Here is an 18,794-nt window from a genome sequence, read left to right on the forward strand (position 1 = left end):
AATGATTAGATGGATAATGGTTCAAATAACAGGTAACGTTAATGGATGTAAAAAAAATGTATACATAATGGTAGCCAATATGAATTGTCTGAAAATAAATACGTACATTTAATTATCTAAAATAGCAAAGTATCAAATATGAAAACATGAAACATACAATAGTCCTATGGTTTTGAAAATGTACTAACTTTTTTTGAATTCTATTAAATATATTAATTTTAATTTGAAGGCAGACATATCATATTTCCGGGTTTGTTCCAGCTTGATGCTGTCGGCTGCTACCTGCTACGTTTTCAGACAGACCTGCCAGCGGATACAGGAACAAGGATAGCACCAGTATGAAGCCATACTGGAAAGGTACTGGTTAGTTGTTTGTACTGCAGGCTGCTGCCTCTGGATGGCGCTGTGTTAAAATGTATTAATATCAAGTCGAGGCAAAATCGGTCTAAACGCATGCAAGTAAAAAAAAAAAAAAAAGATCTTGTACCTAACATGTTATTTATTCTAATACTACTATGAGAGGGCTGGATTCCTTTTTTGACAATGAGCTGATTGTAGGAATATCCAGACCAATAATTTGTCACGTCAGTCTTGTTATTTACTGAAACCTGCAAATGACAGTACTTGAACTATAAGTACTTACTTCTTTTTCTAATGGAGCATTCAGAAAAGTGAGACTTCTATCTGAACATTAAAACTGAATAAAACAAACATGTATGCACTGTTGTACGTGGCACAGCCAGGGTACTTTGGCAGGTTTTTAAACAGCAGATTACACAAGATAATGACTTGAGGTCACACAAAAAGCACATTTCTATTTCTTGCTTGGATGTAAACAAAGGGCTGTGGTGGAGTAGTCTAATATTGAGCCAAAATGACAAACACACTTTGGCAGATACACAACTAGATACACATCACACACACATAACTTGTCTGCCAAAGAACCTCTTCAGCTTGAACATTTCATCTATGAGATAAAACAGAGCTGAATAAGCCAGTAAGGTTGCCAATAGTAGCAGTGGAGAGAAACAGAGAAAAACAGTGTGAGAGAGACAGGGACAGGGAGAGGGGGAGAAGGAGAAGGAGAAGCGGGAGGGAGAAAGGGTGATGATAAAACTTAACTGTGAGCCGTCCTGTGAGCTCAGTCAGAGCAAAGAAGCAACTGAGAACAGAGGTACAGGGAGTGCAGAGGCAAAAAAGGACCTACCACACAAAATGTCACTGCTCTCTGACGTGAACGTTGCACGTGGCCTTGGACTTGATGACTTGCTGGGAGAGTAAGCAGGGGGCACATGAGTTGTGTCGGACAGAAGCAGAAGAGCAACCTGTAAAGTTTAATGTTTTATGATATCAGCAAGGAGAAAAGGAAAAACTGGACCTCCTTCATCTACTCTTGGGCTTAGTTCACTCTGCATCCCTTGCGGGGGTGCACGGTTTGCGGACAGACAGATTGAACACCGAAGCGCATCATCTGATGAAAGACAATTTTTTGTGGATCTTGCGGCTTTTCCAGCAACCACACGACTCTGCCAGAGACTGGATCCACTGCACAGTGTGAGAAACAGCAGGAGAGAGCGGGGGGTGGGAAAGAGAATATTGCTATCCATCCCTAGCCCCCACAGCCCACCCTCAGCTTTGGACGCCCCTCCTCACTGCCTCTTCTTTTCCCCCCCTGAACCCCCCACCCCCACCCCTCTACACCTCACCCACCAACAGAGCAGAAAGCGTGAAAAATCTCACTAATGGGTTTATTTGCTGTCAGATCTGCGCCGATCTGTCATTCCCTTGGACCATTCTGCTTGACACATTTCATAGTTGAGTAAGCCTCCTAGCTCTCTGGTTAGAGTTAACAGTGCCCCTGCAACGTTGCGCTGGCTGAGAGCTCATCAAGAGAGGAGCAACGGCGGCAGCAGTCAGACTGACAGTCTCTTGGACAGGGAGTCCCTGAAGCTGCATTCCTCCAGTCTCCTTCCCCCCGTTGGGACTTTGTGTTGAGCGTTGTGTGTTTGTGTGAGCCTTGTGGGCATCCTCAGTTTCTGTCTAATCCTTCACGACTGAGTCCTCCACAGAAGATCCAGGCTGTTTCTACAGGGATTCTGGTGCTGATTTGAAAACGAGTGTGAAGATGCGGTGTGGGGCTGGGCCTCTGGCCGTGGTGGCTGCAGTGTTTTGGACTCAGTGTGTCCTCCTGGATGGTGTGGATGCCAAGAAGGAGAGAAAGAAGCCAAAGGAGGCCACCCCACAACACACAGAGACCTACAATGCTACTTTTTCCAATAGTGAAGAGGTCGGTGGAAGCGTCAAGGTAAAGATTCAATTTAAATGTAAAAAATGTAATGTAAACATTAAAAAATATATATTTTAATTTTTAACTTTAACTTGATAATGCATCAAGAAAAACAGTAGTGCAGATTAAAGTTTGAAGTCAATCTGCAGATATGTGCAGATTTCTTGTCAGTGCAGGCAATATGCAAGGCAAATAAATTGTGGCAAAGGTAAAAGCTATGGCAAGACAGGTGTGCCCTATAGGTCAAGCTTCAGACAGTCAGACGGACCAAAATGTGTGAAACACTAAATGGATGACTTCCGGAGGTATGCCAGGAATGTGGACATCCAAAGGCTGATCAATGCATCAATTAGTGCACGCTGCGGGTGTCTGCCACCAATATTCCAGCCTTAGTGAACAAATCGGGAAGGAGGAAAGTTTCATGTATCAGGCAGAAGGAGAAAAGATAAGATGCAATCAGGTGAGATAAGATAGTTATAAATGCTGCTTCTGCAGCAGGAAATTAACTTATAAACAAAGAAACTGAAGATGATTTGGAATTGCTGTGAGCCAAAGAAAATCTTACACAAGAAAAAAATAGTCTGTAACTGAAGACCAATGTTGTTTACATCAGAAACAGTGGTACAATTCAATTTTCAGGAGCAACCGTTGGCCTGTGACTGTTATTTATTGGTTTATTGCTGGTGTTGCATATTTGTGAGAGTTTCCAACAGGCTATTTGTTTTGCTTTCAGCCCACCCATTATGTTGGCATGTTCGTATAACTCTCACTGCCCTCACATATACCAGCCTTCAACTCCTACCAGCCGCCAGTCTCTGGAATCCTAACCATAACCTTCGCCGCCCCCCCACCCCAGTGAGGTCTCCTTTGTATCTTTAAGAACACATTGTAGGTGGTTGTGGCCTGGTAGTGTTTATTTGACTTGGTTTTCCCTGTAAAAGCAGAGGCTATGAAGGATGACCTTGTGTCAACCCTCAAGCCTGCTGAAGATTGCACCCCACTGCGGTTTCCCTCCTCTGTCTCGTCCCACGGGGAGAAGGGTGTCTTCACAAACACTATTTCCCCTGAGGTCCCTAATAGGCCCACTGCCATGATGTAACTCCTGGGAAAGTTAGGTGGGCAGATATTTAAAGACCTTTGGCGATGTTGTTCCCAGCCCATTGATTCTGTCATTCACAGGCCTAGTCTGACTCCGCTGTGTCTGGGACATCCGATAGGGGCGGTGCGGCCCCAAAATCTGGGGCAGCATGCCGTGTAAGCCCTTCACAAAGCCCCATCGAAAGGGTCCTGAAAGAGAACACCTCGGTGAGGATTAGCCCCTTGTGCCTCCCTCTCTAACATTCTTTTCATCTCATCTCCCACAATCAGAGGGTAATGACATAATCACTCTTAAGACGCAGTGTTATGCCAGATAGTGTCTTTGCCAAACATTGTCACCTCTGATGAGAACCTGAGCTTCAAGCTTGACATCTGTGGAAGTGGTTATATTCAAGGTCACATTTGTTGTCACCACCCTAACCAGGTTTCTGTTCAAGAAAAAGGGTGCCACACACCATGAAAAGCGGTAGACTTTCTTTCCCTGGGTAGTTTGTAAGTTTATCCTATTACACATCTGTTAGGTCCCAGAGAAAACAACTCATCCATTGGGGCTGTCTTGGAAAGGAATTTGTGTTCTCTAAAAAGCCAAACATTTACACTCCACATTTACATGTTTTCCCTTGTGCCCTGTGGAAACAGTGCAAACAGTTGTTATGATGGCATTTGCTTTCTATCTGACCATTCCCGTGTGTGGGCTGCTGGCAGCGTGCAGTCATACACTGCATTCCTCAGGAGATTTTCCATTTGAAAGTGATCACAATAGTGAGGTGTGGAGTTGTGCTGTGACTGGAATTTTTTTAATGAGATGATAAGTGAAGTACATTTCAAACAACTGTGATCTCTGTGAACCATCACGCTGTACAGTTTTAGAGCAATATGTCAAAGGTGCATGTATGTAAGCCCCGTTGCTCTTCTCTCCAAAGATGAGAGGAATCTGTCATTGTTGAGAACAGTGAGGGATCTGTGATGGCTGTAATTGAGGGAGTCAAGTCAAACATAACGCCTGGCGTGTTGAGTAATGGCTGGGTTTAGCCCGAGGCGAGGGTTTTTGTTTCCTCTCTCTCATCCCCAGTGATGATTAATGCAGCAGTGTGTGGGTCCTTTTGGATCAACCTACACATACGAGACAAGACCAAATCCCACAGTACGGCACTACTGTGAGCGCTCACACCTCTCATGCACTTCCTATTCAGCCTATGTTGTATGACAGTGAACTCTCTTTTAACATGTTGGACTAAAAAGTTAATTCAACATTAAAATGATCTCATGAAGTCATCTAAGAGAGTGGTTCTAGTTTTTACCACACAGACAGAGAGACTTTTATTTGGATTTTGTTTCATTTATCTTCAGATTGATGCCAGATTTATAGAAATCCTTCTAATCTTGCCTGATTATTATCATGTGCTGGTCGTGTTACTGAAACCATGATTTCAGAAATATTAATCTACATAAGATATACATTTAACTTTGTTAACAAAGGAGGATGTTATTTCAGATTACCATGCAAATGCATAGAATGTGATATAATAGGCAGTTGGATAAAGAAAATAATATAACAGAGATTAAATGTTAAATATTTAGCTTTAACCTTTTCCCTGTACTATCACACAAGTAGTTTGACATTTGGGGAAATATACTTACTCAGTTTCTTGCAGAGAACAATTTATACAACGTTCTTATCTGTGCAGTAAATGGGAAGCTACAGTCAGGAGATGCTTAGCTTAGCATAAACAGCAGAACTGGGAAACTGCTAACCTAGATCTTTCCAAAAGGTAACAACATCTGGGGGGTTGTGTTGTTTTTACACTTAGTTTCTTTTGCAAGGATTAAACAAACGAGATTGAACAATTTAATTATTGAATTTAAGAGGTTCTGGTACACATTTTGTGACCTTCTGACACCGAGCTAACTGTTTGTTTTCAGTTGTTATGCTATGCTAAGATACATGTCTATCAAATTGTCAAGAGAGCAAATAAGTGTATTTCCCAAAATGTTGAATCTATCATATGTTCTCGTTAAAATGCACATCAGTGTTTCAGTTAATACCCCGTAACCCTGCTTGTGTCTCCACCTATTATATTTCTCCAACTACTTGTAAGATGTAGCCCTACAGAGGGCAAATTAGTTGCATAATAAAAGTAGTAAAAGAAAAATGCACCATTTACCATGTGCACTTATGTAACATAAAGCACAGCCACAAAGGAATCATATAAAAGGAGGAGGATCCTAATGACTTTTTACCTGAAATGTTCTGCCCACACAGTCAAGCCACGGGGCAAACCTGTGTAACTGAGATGGATCTGAATCACTAGCGCTTTCCATCAGCTCATCTTACCTACCACAGGGAAAATGAGCACTCCCATTTCAAAGCTATAATTCGTACACAAAACAGATGTCACACAGTGTTCAAAGTCTTTCAGCTTATATTGTTTTTGTTTTTTTTATATCAAGAGGAAGCAAAGATTGTCTTGGGTGATCTCGTCAGTATAAACACAAATTTATTCACTTTTGCTCACACATCATAAATGTATACACACCTTTGTTGGGACAACAGTGATGTAAAAATCAGACCGTAATATGAGAAGCATGTTCAACTATATTATTATTTAGTAACTATATTTGATTTACACTTGCAAATAGTGTTCCTTCAGCATTTGTTGAACTAATAACAGCATGCTCATAGTGTGATGGAGTAATTGTGTTTTGCACACGGTGCTTGCCAATTGAGTAATAACACAGTGAGAAGAGAAGGGAGTCAACATTGCATGCCTAACTGTATTTAGCTCTTAGGCGCGATAAATCCTCAAGGCAATCTGTTTCTGTGAAGTGCAGCGGTGGAGAACACGGGGGTGGATGCATGGCGACTGGGATGCACACAGGTAACCAGGATCCCCTCGTCCCACACAGCCTGGGGATCCCTGCCTCCCGAGGTGGGATCGGCCCAGCGTTGGGCCCGTCCACCCATGCATGGATGACTGCACAGGGCGCAGTACAGGGATGTAAAAACAAGGGATTAGAGAAGGCTCTCCATCATCCTGTCCAACTTGAAAGCCGCCTGTGCAACAGTTTTTATCAGCAGCAAAAAGTTTCATGTCGTCTGGAGTGTGCTAGCAGGTAGAAAAACAGATACAGCGTAAAAGAAAATAAGATAAGTTTAAATGGAAAAATTCAGGAGCTGCCTGCAATGGAGTAGAGTTTCCGTATCTAGTTTCAGCACCAGAGACATGTTTTAACAGTTGTGTTTGTGTTTTTGGTGGCATGCTGCCCCAGGGAAATATTTTCCATTTTATTGCTTCAAATAAATTCAACCTAATTTCCACCAAACTACATGACAAACACACTTAGAGCTGTGCACATAATAAGAAAACCTAAATTTCTCTTGTCAAGGGGATCAAATCTCACAGGGCCTCTGTGAATGATCAACAATGAGTCAAACTGATTCACTAATTGATCCAAGAAACTCCAAACTCACTGTGCTGTGTGATAATGAAACAAACTACTCACTTTTAGTGTGGGCCATTGGTAGACAATAAAGCAGGGGAGAATAAGTACACATTTGAGGTATTTGTTTTTCTCTATTTTCTGCTACTTTATACTTCAAGTACTTTTTACTTAACTGGTTAAGTACACATTTGAGGTATTTGTTTTTCTCTATTTTCTGCTACTTTATACTTCAAGTACTTTTTACTTAACTATGTTAATTTGACAGTTAGCCACTTTTTATTTTAAATTAAAAAAACATGTAATAAGCTTGTAAAATACACTTAACAACCCTCTTGTCTCATGTTCCTTTGTAAAAAAAAAAAAAAAAAAATTGTAGTTGAGGTTCTAGAGTCTTTGAGGTAAAAGTATAGTAAAAAAAAAAATGCATGCACATTTGTATTCCAGTTTTTTTTCTCTTTTCCTCTACCCCGTTAATCATCTCATGACCTCTCAGATTTATCGTACCGTGACGGGACCCCCAGGTTGGGAGCCACTGGACTAAGCTACCTAATGGTATACACAGAAGTTAAAGTAATAGCGGGGACATAGATCCCACTCTTACATGTGTCTGCCATTTCAACATTGATAGTCTTTGGTAACTGGGGATAGCTACCGATAGCTACCGGGTAAATGGTCAACCCATTAGCCGTAATTAAAGCTTTCATTTTGTACTGAGTGGCAGATAGAATTACATAGGTGTCATTATTTTAAAGCGGAATCAACATTGACTTTGTAATAAGGTAAAGCAAAAATCTCGTCTTTTGCCACTTTAAGTACATTTTGCTGATACTACGTCTCTGTAATTCATGTAAAATGATGAATTCCTGGCTTGTACTTATTAGGATGTGAAAACGTCTTCCAAACCCTGGACACAATGCGTCCCATTCTTAAGATTTGAAGCCTTAGTAATGTGTCATGATTTAGAGCCCCATCAACGAAGATAAACACTGTCTAGAAGATTTAAAGTTTCTCACCTTTAGACAGAATACCTGACACATTCCCTTGGTCTGTGCTGGAAAGGCGTGCGCTCACAACCGCTGACAGACGAGGCCACTTTGAGGCACTCGCACATCAGCGGTGATCAAAGCCAGAGCCCTGGTGTGCTTCATCAGCTCTCAGACTGATACCTGGATCTGCTCGCTCCCCACTTTGTTCACCAGTTGTACGTGCTGATACAGAGCTATGCGAGGGAATCCGTAGTTTACTTTACCCCACAGTCAATAGCAGCGAGTGATTGAATGCTTTTGACAGATTGTTCTGTGTCATCAAGCAATATGGTTTTCAAGTCTGCATGTGTGCAATCTTTGATGTTCTCAGTTGAGACAGAGACTCACCTGCATACAATAAATCTGATTTTCTTTTGGCAAGTTTTGTGAGACATCCCAGCTGTCACTATGTAGGGTGTATGTTATGCTCTGACAGTGCACATGCTTAAAATAAAAACACAATCTGTTTCATGGAAAGAGTTGCGCATTCCTTATACTGATGTTAAGATTATTTATACAGTGATTTTGTTGTTTTATTGCTCAGAATTGAAGGTAATAATTACCTTGGTCATAGCCTTTCTTCCCTGAGCACAGAAAATCCTTGAGGGCATGGTTTTAATGGTTTAATTACAATGGCGTGTGTTAAAGAGCATAACAAGCTCAGAGGATGGCTGATTTCCTGGCAATGACATCCCGTCTTTTATTATTATGTAGGGAATAGCTAAGATGTGTAATTATAAGTCACATGTGTGAGCAACTTGCACCATTTCATATCCCTTGAAAAGCAAGACAATGATCTATGACATTGATATAAACACAATAATAATGTTGAGCTTTGACTTAATTAGTGCCCATTGGCTCTCATATTTGGGTGGGTGTCTTTTATATCATACTGAGCTGTCTGAGGTGATGATTCACAGTTTTACAATCAATTCCAGTGGAAATATACTAGTACAACCACATCACCACTGCAGCAGCCCCGCGTTGTCAACATGTTAATATTTGTTCAAGCTTACAGGACTGGTATGTTAAAGGAACAATTCAACATTTTGGAAATGTTTGTTCAGTAGATACAAACAGCCAGGAAGGAGCTGGTTAGCTTAGCTCAGTACAACGACTGGAAACAGGGAGAAGCAGCTAACTAGACACATGTAAAGCTCACTAATTAACATGTTCTATCTTGTTTGTTTAATCCAGAAAAAAACAAAGTGTAAAAACAAGGTTTTACTGGAGGTTATTGCTCACTTTCATGCCATCTGACATCTGAACACGGTTGTTAATGCACTTTATTTTTATTGCTCACACAACCAGCTCTGTAATCAATTTCATATTAGAGCTCACAGGGAACAACGGACTTTGAGGCACCTCCATGTTATTTAGTGGTAAACCGGATATATCGAAGCTTTCCAGTCATATTTATGGCTTTGACATTGTCGTGAACTCCAGGAAGTCACTGCGCCTAGCTAACAAAGAGTCCCAAACATTACACCTAAACCACAACTTGACCTTTTTACACATCGTTTTCGTATCTTTTGATAGAGCCAGGATAGCTGTGTCTCCCTGTTTCTTGTAAGCTAACTAGCTGCTAGCTATTGCTTCATATTGAACAGACAAATATGAGGGTGGTATTGATCTTCTAAAGCAGTAGCGAATGAGCGAGATATTTCCATCAGTAGTTGGTGGAGACCAAAAACTGCTTCAAGAGAGTGAATGTTGGACTTATATTTATCGGGTGGAAACAAACACGACTCTAATGAATTATAATAGTGCTCTGTAACTGCTAGATGTGTAAATAAGCAACTGTTTGATAACAGGTTTCCCATACGTCCAAGTTGCCAAAAAAAACATTATTGCATATTTATGTCTTTCTCAAAATATCAAACTATTCCTATAAAGCTTTCAGAAGTGGTATGTTAATGAATATGAAAAATTAACATGTCAGAGGGAAGCAGTTTATCCGACAGGCGCCCAGTTTTATGGAAACAGTTTTGAGTAGTGTAAAAGTGTTCTTGTCTTGATTAAATCAGTCTTGCTTTTATCTGTTTCCAAACCTCAAAATCACAACAAAAACAGAGAACGACCCAACATGAAGCCAGTGCACTGCCTATTAAGTTGTTTATTTTGACTGCTGTCAGAGAGAAAGGGAGAGGCTGCCGAAAATCCAAAATATAGACAAATACATATATTACAGTATAATAAAAAGACAAACAAGGAGTAACTTTGTTTCGGTGGAACTAGAGGCAAGTCTTTAACAGTGAAGAAAGGGTCATGTTGGTTTTGTAGATAAGTGATCCGTGTCCCGCTGCCAACCCTAAACAAATTCCATTTCAGGCAACTCACCTCCATGGCGCTTCTTTATCTCCTCTTCTATCTCAACTCAAGACACTTGACATTTGGGAAAGGGTTAGGGTAAAATTCAAGCTGGAATTCTTTCAGCTTCACATTTTACTGAAAAGAAAACACACCATAGTTGTAGCTCTGTGCATAGAAATGCTGCTTCCAGAGGTCTTCTTGGACTGTGTTTCTTATCTATGTAACAGATCCCAGTCTCCTATACAGTAATTTGTTATAAATGAGTTGTTATAGATAAGATCGCGCGTAAAGTAACAGACTAACAATCTTAAATCATTACTTGCCGCGGTTCATATACTGTATATACATTCGTTATCTCGTCTATTCAATTTTCCATCATTACATGAGTCAAACAAGTATTAATAAAAGAAAATACTAGTATGTCTTTTGGTGATGGATAAAGTGTTGGCCATTTTGACATGTTGATATAAACTACAGTAATTGAGGTCTGCAATCCACAAAATCTACATCACACGTATACAGGGCAGCCTCATTTTTCACCAGAGGGCTCATGGAAATTTTCATGTGCTGAAAAAAAATCAAGGTTTGTTTACATTTGTCCAACCTCATTGGGCAAATAAGAACTGACGTGGCACCTGAGTGAATTAACTAGAAAAAAATAATAAGCATAAGGTGAAGCTTTCAGAGAAGAATAGTGGCTAAACTTAGATGGCAATAAGAAGCCTCTTCTGAGGAATAGCAGTCGTCTGGGCAGGAGAGACAGAAAGAGAGGTTTCCCTGTGTGACCTTCTTAGGTGTCTGCCAGCTTTTAATTGTATCTTCGGGCAAGATTTTCCAATGATGGTTTTAAAGAAAGAAATACTGACTCATTGGATTTAGTTTTGACGGTACCAACCTTTGCATCATGGCTCATTTGGGCAAAGCCATTTAGAAATAAAATATATAAGTCACATTTGTAATAGCTGTAATTATTTAACAATAAACATTTTTTGTCTTGTTTCTGCTGCAGGTTTCTGACAACCAGCGAGTGGATCCATTGGGATCATGGATGGACTTTGTCAAAAGACCAGTTGGCAACTTCCCTGGAAAGTGTCGCAAACGCAAACGACCCCTGGTAAACCCAATAGTTGGACTGTGTTTTGCAGTTTTTGCAAATAAATACTTGATTGCGAATAATGCTGGTATCTTTTTTTTTACTTCAGTAATGGGTAAATAAGACAACATTGCATTATGATTTTCAGATCAAGTTTGAGGCATGACAATGTTGTGTTCATCTGTCCTCCACTAGCCGGGCCCACCTGGTCCCCCAGGTCCTCCTGGCCCACAGGGACCACCTGGCTCTCCTGGAGCTGAAGTGACCCAGGAAGTTCTTCTCCAGGACTTTAAAGACATGATTAAAGGTAGAAACATGTTGCTTGTCCAGCCCAGAAACATTTCACCTCCTCGCTCCTTCATTTTGCAGAGAGGACCTATAGTTACAGTAAACATTTGGATTTGCACAATTTGATGTCCATAATAATGTTTTGTCGTCACATTATCATGAAAGAATTGTTTGACAATCAATGTTGACTCATTCTGTCAGAGGCTACAGATAGGAGAGCAGCAGCATTGGAGAGACAAACCAGCCCCAGCCAGCTACCTACAGCTCTCCTCACCCTGGAGGGGATGACCTCCTACCGGCGAATAGAGGAGGCTTTCCACTGCAAGCTCAAGGGACCTGTGGTGGTCGACAAGAAGACTCTGGTGGAGCTCCAGAACTTTCAGACAGTATGTTTGTTTGAAACCAAGTGAATGTTTATGAACTGGTTCAGCCTCGCTACATGTGCATGGCTGAAAAAGAAAGGTTTTGGCTAATCCTCCTCTGCATGGTTAAAGGCTTTGTTTCTGACCCGTTTGATTCTCTGTCTTAACTATGTTTGAAAGAGCTAGTGTTTGGTAATCATTGCCTAGTTTGCATGCGGGGGAATTATGAGCGGCTCATCCCCTCACTGGTAACTGGCACTGGCAAGGCATGCACTGCCACTCTGAAACTCAGACTGGCTCTTTGGTCAAATATCTACTTTTTCAATTCTACACATCACTCTTTGGGCGGCATACAAAAGGCACTCTGTCTCCTACTTGGAATAAAGTGGGGAGAGGACAAAAATAGACACTATTTGAAACAGCATGCTGTAGTGGAAGAACTATGCCCTGTTGGGATGGGCTGACAAGGCTGAAGGAGGGAGGATTAAGCTTTGCCAAACTATTTAACATGCTAACACAGCACTATGTTTGAATAGGTGTGGTAACTATAGCTTTGGAAACGATATTTCACATGTTTTTGAGGAGTCAGAAGTAAAGAGAAAGATATTGAAGGAGGACACGAGGGGGCACAGGATTACAATTAAAATGTCTTTTGGGGCTTGGTCACATCAGATAGTTGAACAGTGAATTTGTTCTGCCCGTCTTGACAACATGTTGTGGTTCTATAAGCTTGGTGACACCGAGACAACTTGCAGAGCTAGTTGTTAAAATGTCTCTCTGTTCCCTCTCGGTAATAATCAAAGAAACAAATTCCCCAAAGTCAAAGTCAAACACAACAATAAACAAAGATCTCTTATTGAAATGATTCAGTTGACATGCATTTACTTCTTTGTTTAACATGCTGGTGGAACCAGTCCTTTAGGATTGTCCGGGCTGAAGTACCCTTGGGGTGTAAAGAGGGGATCAATGCATATTAATCAACTGTTTCTGTGCTTTCAGCCACCAGCTAAAGGAGCTTTCCTCAGAGGGTCAGGAATGGACCAGTCCACTGGGAGATTCACAGCTCCCATCACTGGGATCTACCAGTTCTCTGCTAATGTCCACATTGGTAAATCAGTCACTATCTTATATCTAATATTACAATATATGGAAATTAAGACTCTAAAACAGTCTCGGATAATTTGGCTGTATAAATCGAGTATGTAGCTATTAGGAAATTAGGCTAACGTTGGTTGAATATGCGGTCTACGGATGATTTTTTTTATGTTTCCAGCTGACTCGTTTTAAAAGAAAAATCATAAAAAAGGGTCTTCAACGTCCACTTGTGCTAAAAGACTGAGGCTAAAATTGCATGTCAATACATTTACCAATTAATCATTAATTTACAAGATATGGAGATAAAAAAACAGCTTTGTTTGTTTTATTACAGTATAGAGCCAATAAGTCATAGTATTAGAAGTGTAATATGGAAACGGCTTACATGTTTATGTTTTCACTGTAAAAAGAAAAGGCTTTTAATATGAGGACTAACCAATGTGTCTGGCAAATGTAACACTAACTCTGGTAATGTTGGCTGGCATGTAAACTTCCCCAAATCCAATAAAGAGCAGAACAGGACCACTAATATTAGCCTGAGCCCCAAATTAATGCAGAAGTGGCCAGTAAGGTTAACGCACAGTTTAATCCATTCCTTACACTTTTGCGTTTGAGTTTTTGCTTTTCAAGAGGCTAATAAAACACACCACCATCTAAACTCTTTATAAACTCTATTACAGCCTCATAATAGCTTCAGGATGTGGAGAAATCCAAAGCTAGACACACTTGTTGTTTCTATTTACAGGGATTGGACAATCCATGTTCAGGGGTAGGATTTTAGTGAATGGTCATTTTAAGGAGAACACATTTTTTGTGAGCAAAGCCTGAGTCAATATCTTCATATGATTGTAAACATTTTTGGCTCCTTACAGACCACAATGAGGTGAAGAGGAGCAAGAGTCAGCTAAAGGCCAGGGACAATATTCGGGTGCTGATCTGCATCGAATCACTCTGCCACAGATACACGTAGGTATTCTTTATTTGTCGATACTTTTTGTTTTTGTTTTTACCAGTTCAACATGAGTTCCCACATGCACACTAGGTTTTGGTCTTATTCCAGATTTTATGTTTACTTTGAACATGATACATCTGGTATCTGGTAAGGCCTTAACCATGTTTCTGAAAACTGGGAAACTCCAAAAACCTGATCATAACCAGCCTACTAGTGCACATGTACACACCCTCATTGCTAAATATGCTGAATCAAATATACTCTACCTAACACCCTTAGTTAACTCAATAGATTGTACCCCACTGATTTTCATAGTGTTATGGCTATAACACATGCTGGTCCGTCATACCACCTATAACCGATACAAGTTAATAAAATTGATCTTGTGAAATAATTAATCGGACTACAACAACCACACTTTGCATTCTTGATGTTGTTGTTTTGACAAATCGTTTAGTCTCCCTGTGTAACATCAATATTGTACTGGTGTTTAATGCTTAACTATGACCAGAATTTACGAGCCGTTAAAGGTGTTGTCTGTTACAATTTGTGTGGAACCGGTTTGGCATTTCCTGTATGAAAGCAGAGCAGGTCTTTTAAAGGAAATGTCCTCTCACTTGGAGCCCTCATTCCTGTCGCCTAACAAATCTTTATAGACTCACCTTTGACTCTTCAGACAGACTGCTATATTCAGCAGCGCAGCAGTAAAATACCTTTGTTTGGGATATGGGAGAATGAAAATGAAGTATCTGATAGTGTTTTTACATGGCAAAACATTACAAATCCAGTTGGGGAAAGTTCTTTCCAATATTTCAAAATTTCTATTTACATAAAATCAGTGCAAACTGCAGAAATGAATTGCTCCCTAAAGTCTCCTCCGTCCTGTGCATAGCTCCACCGCCTCCCTCCTAGCTTGGTACAATGAGGGGAACATATAAATAATATTATTATGATGGGTTACCAAACCCAAATGAGTCCCAGCCAGTCTCGCCCTCCCACACATGAAAATGCAGAGAATGTGAAATGAGGTTAATTGTGATGGCAGTTAGAGTGAAGACAAACATGATTGATTTGCCATAAAAAATGTAGCATTTTCCACTTAACAGAAGCCAGTGCTCTCAGTGTGGTTAAAGCCTGTGGCGATGTTACAACCATCTGTACAGACTCCGATGGCACTGAATTGTGAAAGAAAACTCTTGACATTAAGGGAAATAAGCTTATACACTTTCTAGCTAAGAGTAAGATTTTTTTTTAAAGTATACCACTGTCATGTTTGTAAGCTTTATATGAAGCTACCAACTGCACTTGGTTAGCTTAGCTTTGCATAAAGACTTGAAACAGGAAGAAACAGTTAGCATGGTAACAGGGTTATATGATGAAGTGTTGTTTTTACAATTATTTGTTTGTATGAATTAAACCCATGATATATAACATGTTAATTAGTGAGGTTAGCTGCTGGTACGCATATTTAGACTGAACCAGGATCGCTGTTTTCCCTTGTTTCCTGTCTTTCTGCTAATCTAATTTATCTGGCTCCTGATGATAGCTTTATATTTGTGTAGACAGTGGTATCAATATTCTTCTAGATCTCGAAATTCCTTTGAAATAAGACATGTTGTACTTAAACAAGGATTTGAGGTTGTCAGATTCTACACAAATTGTTGAAAACACAGTATTTATTCAGAAATGTCCTTTTCAAATATGATTGCAGCTCACTGGAGATGATTGTTGGATTAGAAAGTAACAGCAAGATATTCTCTGTCAGCGTGCAGGGGCTGCTGGAGCTACAGGTGAGCAGCACACCAAGAAACGCACAAACATTAAATATCTGTTTTCTTGCAAATCTTTCCTGCATCAATATTGTATATTTTCCTTTGCAGGCCGGGCAGTACACCTCCATATTTGTGGATAACGCAGCAGGCGCTTCCATCACAATACAGAACGGTTCCGATTATATGGGTATGCTGCTTGGTGTATAGCCTCACTCATGAGCAGGGTATCGTCCAAGCCATCCACTGCTGCAGTTTTCTTTTTTTATCCAATGGACTGCTTTTGAGCACAATCCCACAACACCAAACCACAGGGGAGGTTTAAAGGAAGGAAATGAGGCTGACATGGACTTGACCGCTTGTCAGATGGTGAAGGGACAGTGTGAAGAACTCAAGGACTGAGTTTGTTTTTCACAGTGCATCACTGACACTTCCCGTAAGAACTTGGATGCCTGTTGCTTCACCAAAAAAAGAATACCATGGAAAAAAAGCAGTGAATATGTCTGTTACAGTGTGTTTGTTGGAGTTTGTTGAAGACCTTTTGCGGTAAACCAAATATCAATGTTTTTAATGTTCTCTGGATAGACATTGGAAGATGCTAGGTGACACATTTGTGTGTTTGATGTATACTGACTTGTTGATGTTTTCAGTCTACATGATCTATTATGTATACACTCATTAACTATAGTTGTATTTTTTATCATGGATTGAATCTCACATTTATATATGGTATATGGTACATAGACTGTGAGTACACTGGACAATGGAAACATGCTCAATAGACAGAATACAGGCCACAATATATTGTCCCACTTATATAATGACATGTTTTGTAACACAACTATTACTGCATTTTTTTAGCCATGCTAGCGGCGTAGCAGTGTCCGACGTTGGGTCCACCATTTTGGTTCAGAGCAAAGTCTCTCAACAACTTCTTGATGAATTGCCAAGCAATTTTGCACGGACCTTTATGGTCCCATGAGAATAAATTCTGATGACTTTGGTAATCCACTTTCATGTAGCCTCACCATGAGGTTGACATTTGTGATTTTGACTGAAATATTACAACTATTGGATGGATTGGCTTCAGAATCGCTACACGCATTCATGTCCCCCTCAGGAAGATATGCAGCTGATGTTAGCTATACATTAAACTAAGATGGTAAACATTTCAAACAAGTTCTTAAACATGTTACCTGCTTAACATCAGAATCAGCTTTATTGGCACATACATGGAATTTGACTCCGGTTACACGTACGCTCTTGTCGTACATAACATGATAAATATAAAAAGACATTAAAGACAGAGTAGCAACATTAACATTTAACAAGTATGTACAACAATTTAAAACAATGACAATGAATTAATGTAAGCATTTAAGAACCATTGTCCCAAAGTACCGTCTTATAGAGCCGCTAGCATGGCTGTAGACTATTAAGGCGAATTCACATTACAACAGAAGAACAAGGGTCTCGCGTTCGCGTTGGTCGGTACAAAAATGACCACTCCGTGACTCCCAGTGGTGCTGTACCAGGTTCTTAGCCTTCAATGCTGGGGGGGAGGGGTGGGGGGGCGGGGGGGCTAAAAGTCTGTACATTATTTTGGGGAAAACCCAATAGCTGCCAAGGGAATTTGGTCTTTCAGTTCGAGTAGCGGTCCACAGTGATTGGCTTTTTGCAAACCGCAGACATCCTCACAGAGCTTTCACAACACACCACAATAATGGAGGAGGCGCGTGCCAAAGCTGTTTTTCCACGATAATGTGAATCCACCTTTAGTCTTATTAAAATGTGTCAGACAAATTGAGATCCACCTTTTAACCAAGGATACGTTTTTTTTAACCGTAAGATTATTTTTACAGTCGAATTTTATTATTTACTGTATTTTATTATTTTCTTGATAGATGTTTGTAATTTATAATAACTACTACACCAGTAACATTGGAAAGCATTGAAATTGTATATGGTATTTATGTTTGAGGAAATGTATGAATCACTTGTTGATGACACTCTTGTGGACTCTTGTGAAACCACAGATTATTGCAAGGATACAATTATATCTTTTGCTATTTTTCTATTACCCATACTATGCTGTAATTTGTAATTAAACTTTTTTTAAAGTTGCCATTTTTGTCTGCACATATTAATGATGGTCAAATTATTACAATTTGCTCAGTGGAGGGAAGTAATATCTAAATTCTATTGAATTGCTATCAGAATTTGTTCTTCTTTTTTCAGTATATCAGATTCATTTTATGAAAGTATCCTTAGGAGTTACACAAAACATTGCTTTGGCATCATTTGAATACCTCAAATACCTTTGCAAAAACTGGCAGACTGCCAAATGAATTCAGGACTACCTGTGAAATATTACTACAGTATCTTGAAATGGGACCCTCTGTGTGTCTTTTAGGATCATGTATCCAGGGAACTAAATCCAATTGCTATTACCTTTCATACAGCTGCTGGAAATTTCTAGTTTAATTAAAACTGAATCGCTGTTGTACATCACAACATACTGCAGTCCAGTGAATTAGACTGTATTGCTTTGGAGATTATTAGAAAATCTGTAGTATCACTATATTGTTTCTTGGGTGGTCTCACAAAGCACTAATAAGAAGGCCTTTATTGCACAAATGCTTGTCCAGCCAGTAATATGAGCCTGTTAGCATCATTGCATGAACGCCTTATAATAGAGGCTTCTCATGGAAGCATTGCTGAGATGCCAAGTGTCACATACTGTACCCAAGAACCAACCACAAGAACGTTGCACCCACGTACTATTTCAGCCACCTACTGCAGCACACATTTCAGAAAGAAATGGGCTGCTTGCTGAAAAGCCAGAATTTGAAAAACAAACAATCCTTTTTTTACTTTTAAGTGAACTGCCAAACATCTTTAGGTACCAGTTAATTTTTTATTTTTTTTCCAACAGCAAAGACAAATGTTTTGAAAATGACAAATGAAAATAAAGATGTTGAAAATAGCTCAGCCAGAAGTTATAGTGTATAGCCTATTAGGTAAATATGATTGCTAAAAACATATTCGCTTTCCCTTTTTTATTTAAC

The 18,794-nt window shown here is 39.9% G+C and overlaps 1 protein-coding gene across 1 annotated transcript; it reads left to right on the top strand.

The window, feature by feature from the left end:
• Positions 1-193: 193 nt before the first annotated feature.
• c1qtnf12 (C1q and TNF related 12) lies at positions 194-17,851 on the top strand. Its single transcript, XM_034536544.1, has 8 exons — positions 194-2,305; positions 11,177-11,281; positions 11,456-11,567; positions 11,750-11,934; positions 12,910-13,018; positions 13,878-13,971; positions 15,669-15,747; positions 15,838-17,851. Exons 1-8 carry the CDS (start codon positions 2,126-2,128, stop codon positions 15,934-15,936), a joined length of 963 nt encoding a protein of 320 aa, XP_034392435.1. The 5' UTR covers positions 194-2,125; the 3' UTR covers positions 15,937-17,851.
• The last annotated feature ends 943 nt before the right edge of the window (positions 17,852-18,794 follow it).

The sequence above is a fragment of the Cyclopterus lumpus genome, chromosome 7 (assembly GCF_009769545.1).
Source record: "Cyclopterus lumpus isolate fCycLum1 chromosome 7, fCycLum1.pri, whole genome shotgun sequence".
In the NCBI taxonomy this organism is placed as follows: Eukaryota; Metazoa; Chordata; class Actinopteri; order Perciformes; family Cyclopteridae; genus Cyclopterus; species Cyclopterus lumpus.

What these genes read in the sequence shown, in the direction of transcription:
- c1qtnf12 (XM_034536544.1), top strand. Translation starts at nt 2,126, where the DNA reads ATGCGGTGTGGGGCTGGGCCTCTGGCCGTGGTGGCTGCAGTGTTTTGG. An exon ending in GCAAACGCAAACGACCCCTG is followed by an intron (nt 11,282 to 11,455) that starts GTAAACCCAATA and finishes GTCCTCCACTAG; the next exon opens with CCGGGCCCACCTGGTCCCCC. An exon ending in CTCTGCTAATGTCCACATTG is followed by an intron (nt 13,019 to 13,877) that starts GTAAATCAGTCA and finishes GGCTCCTTACAG; the next exon opens with ACCACAATGAGGTGAAGAGG.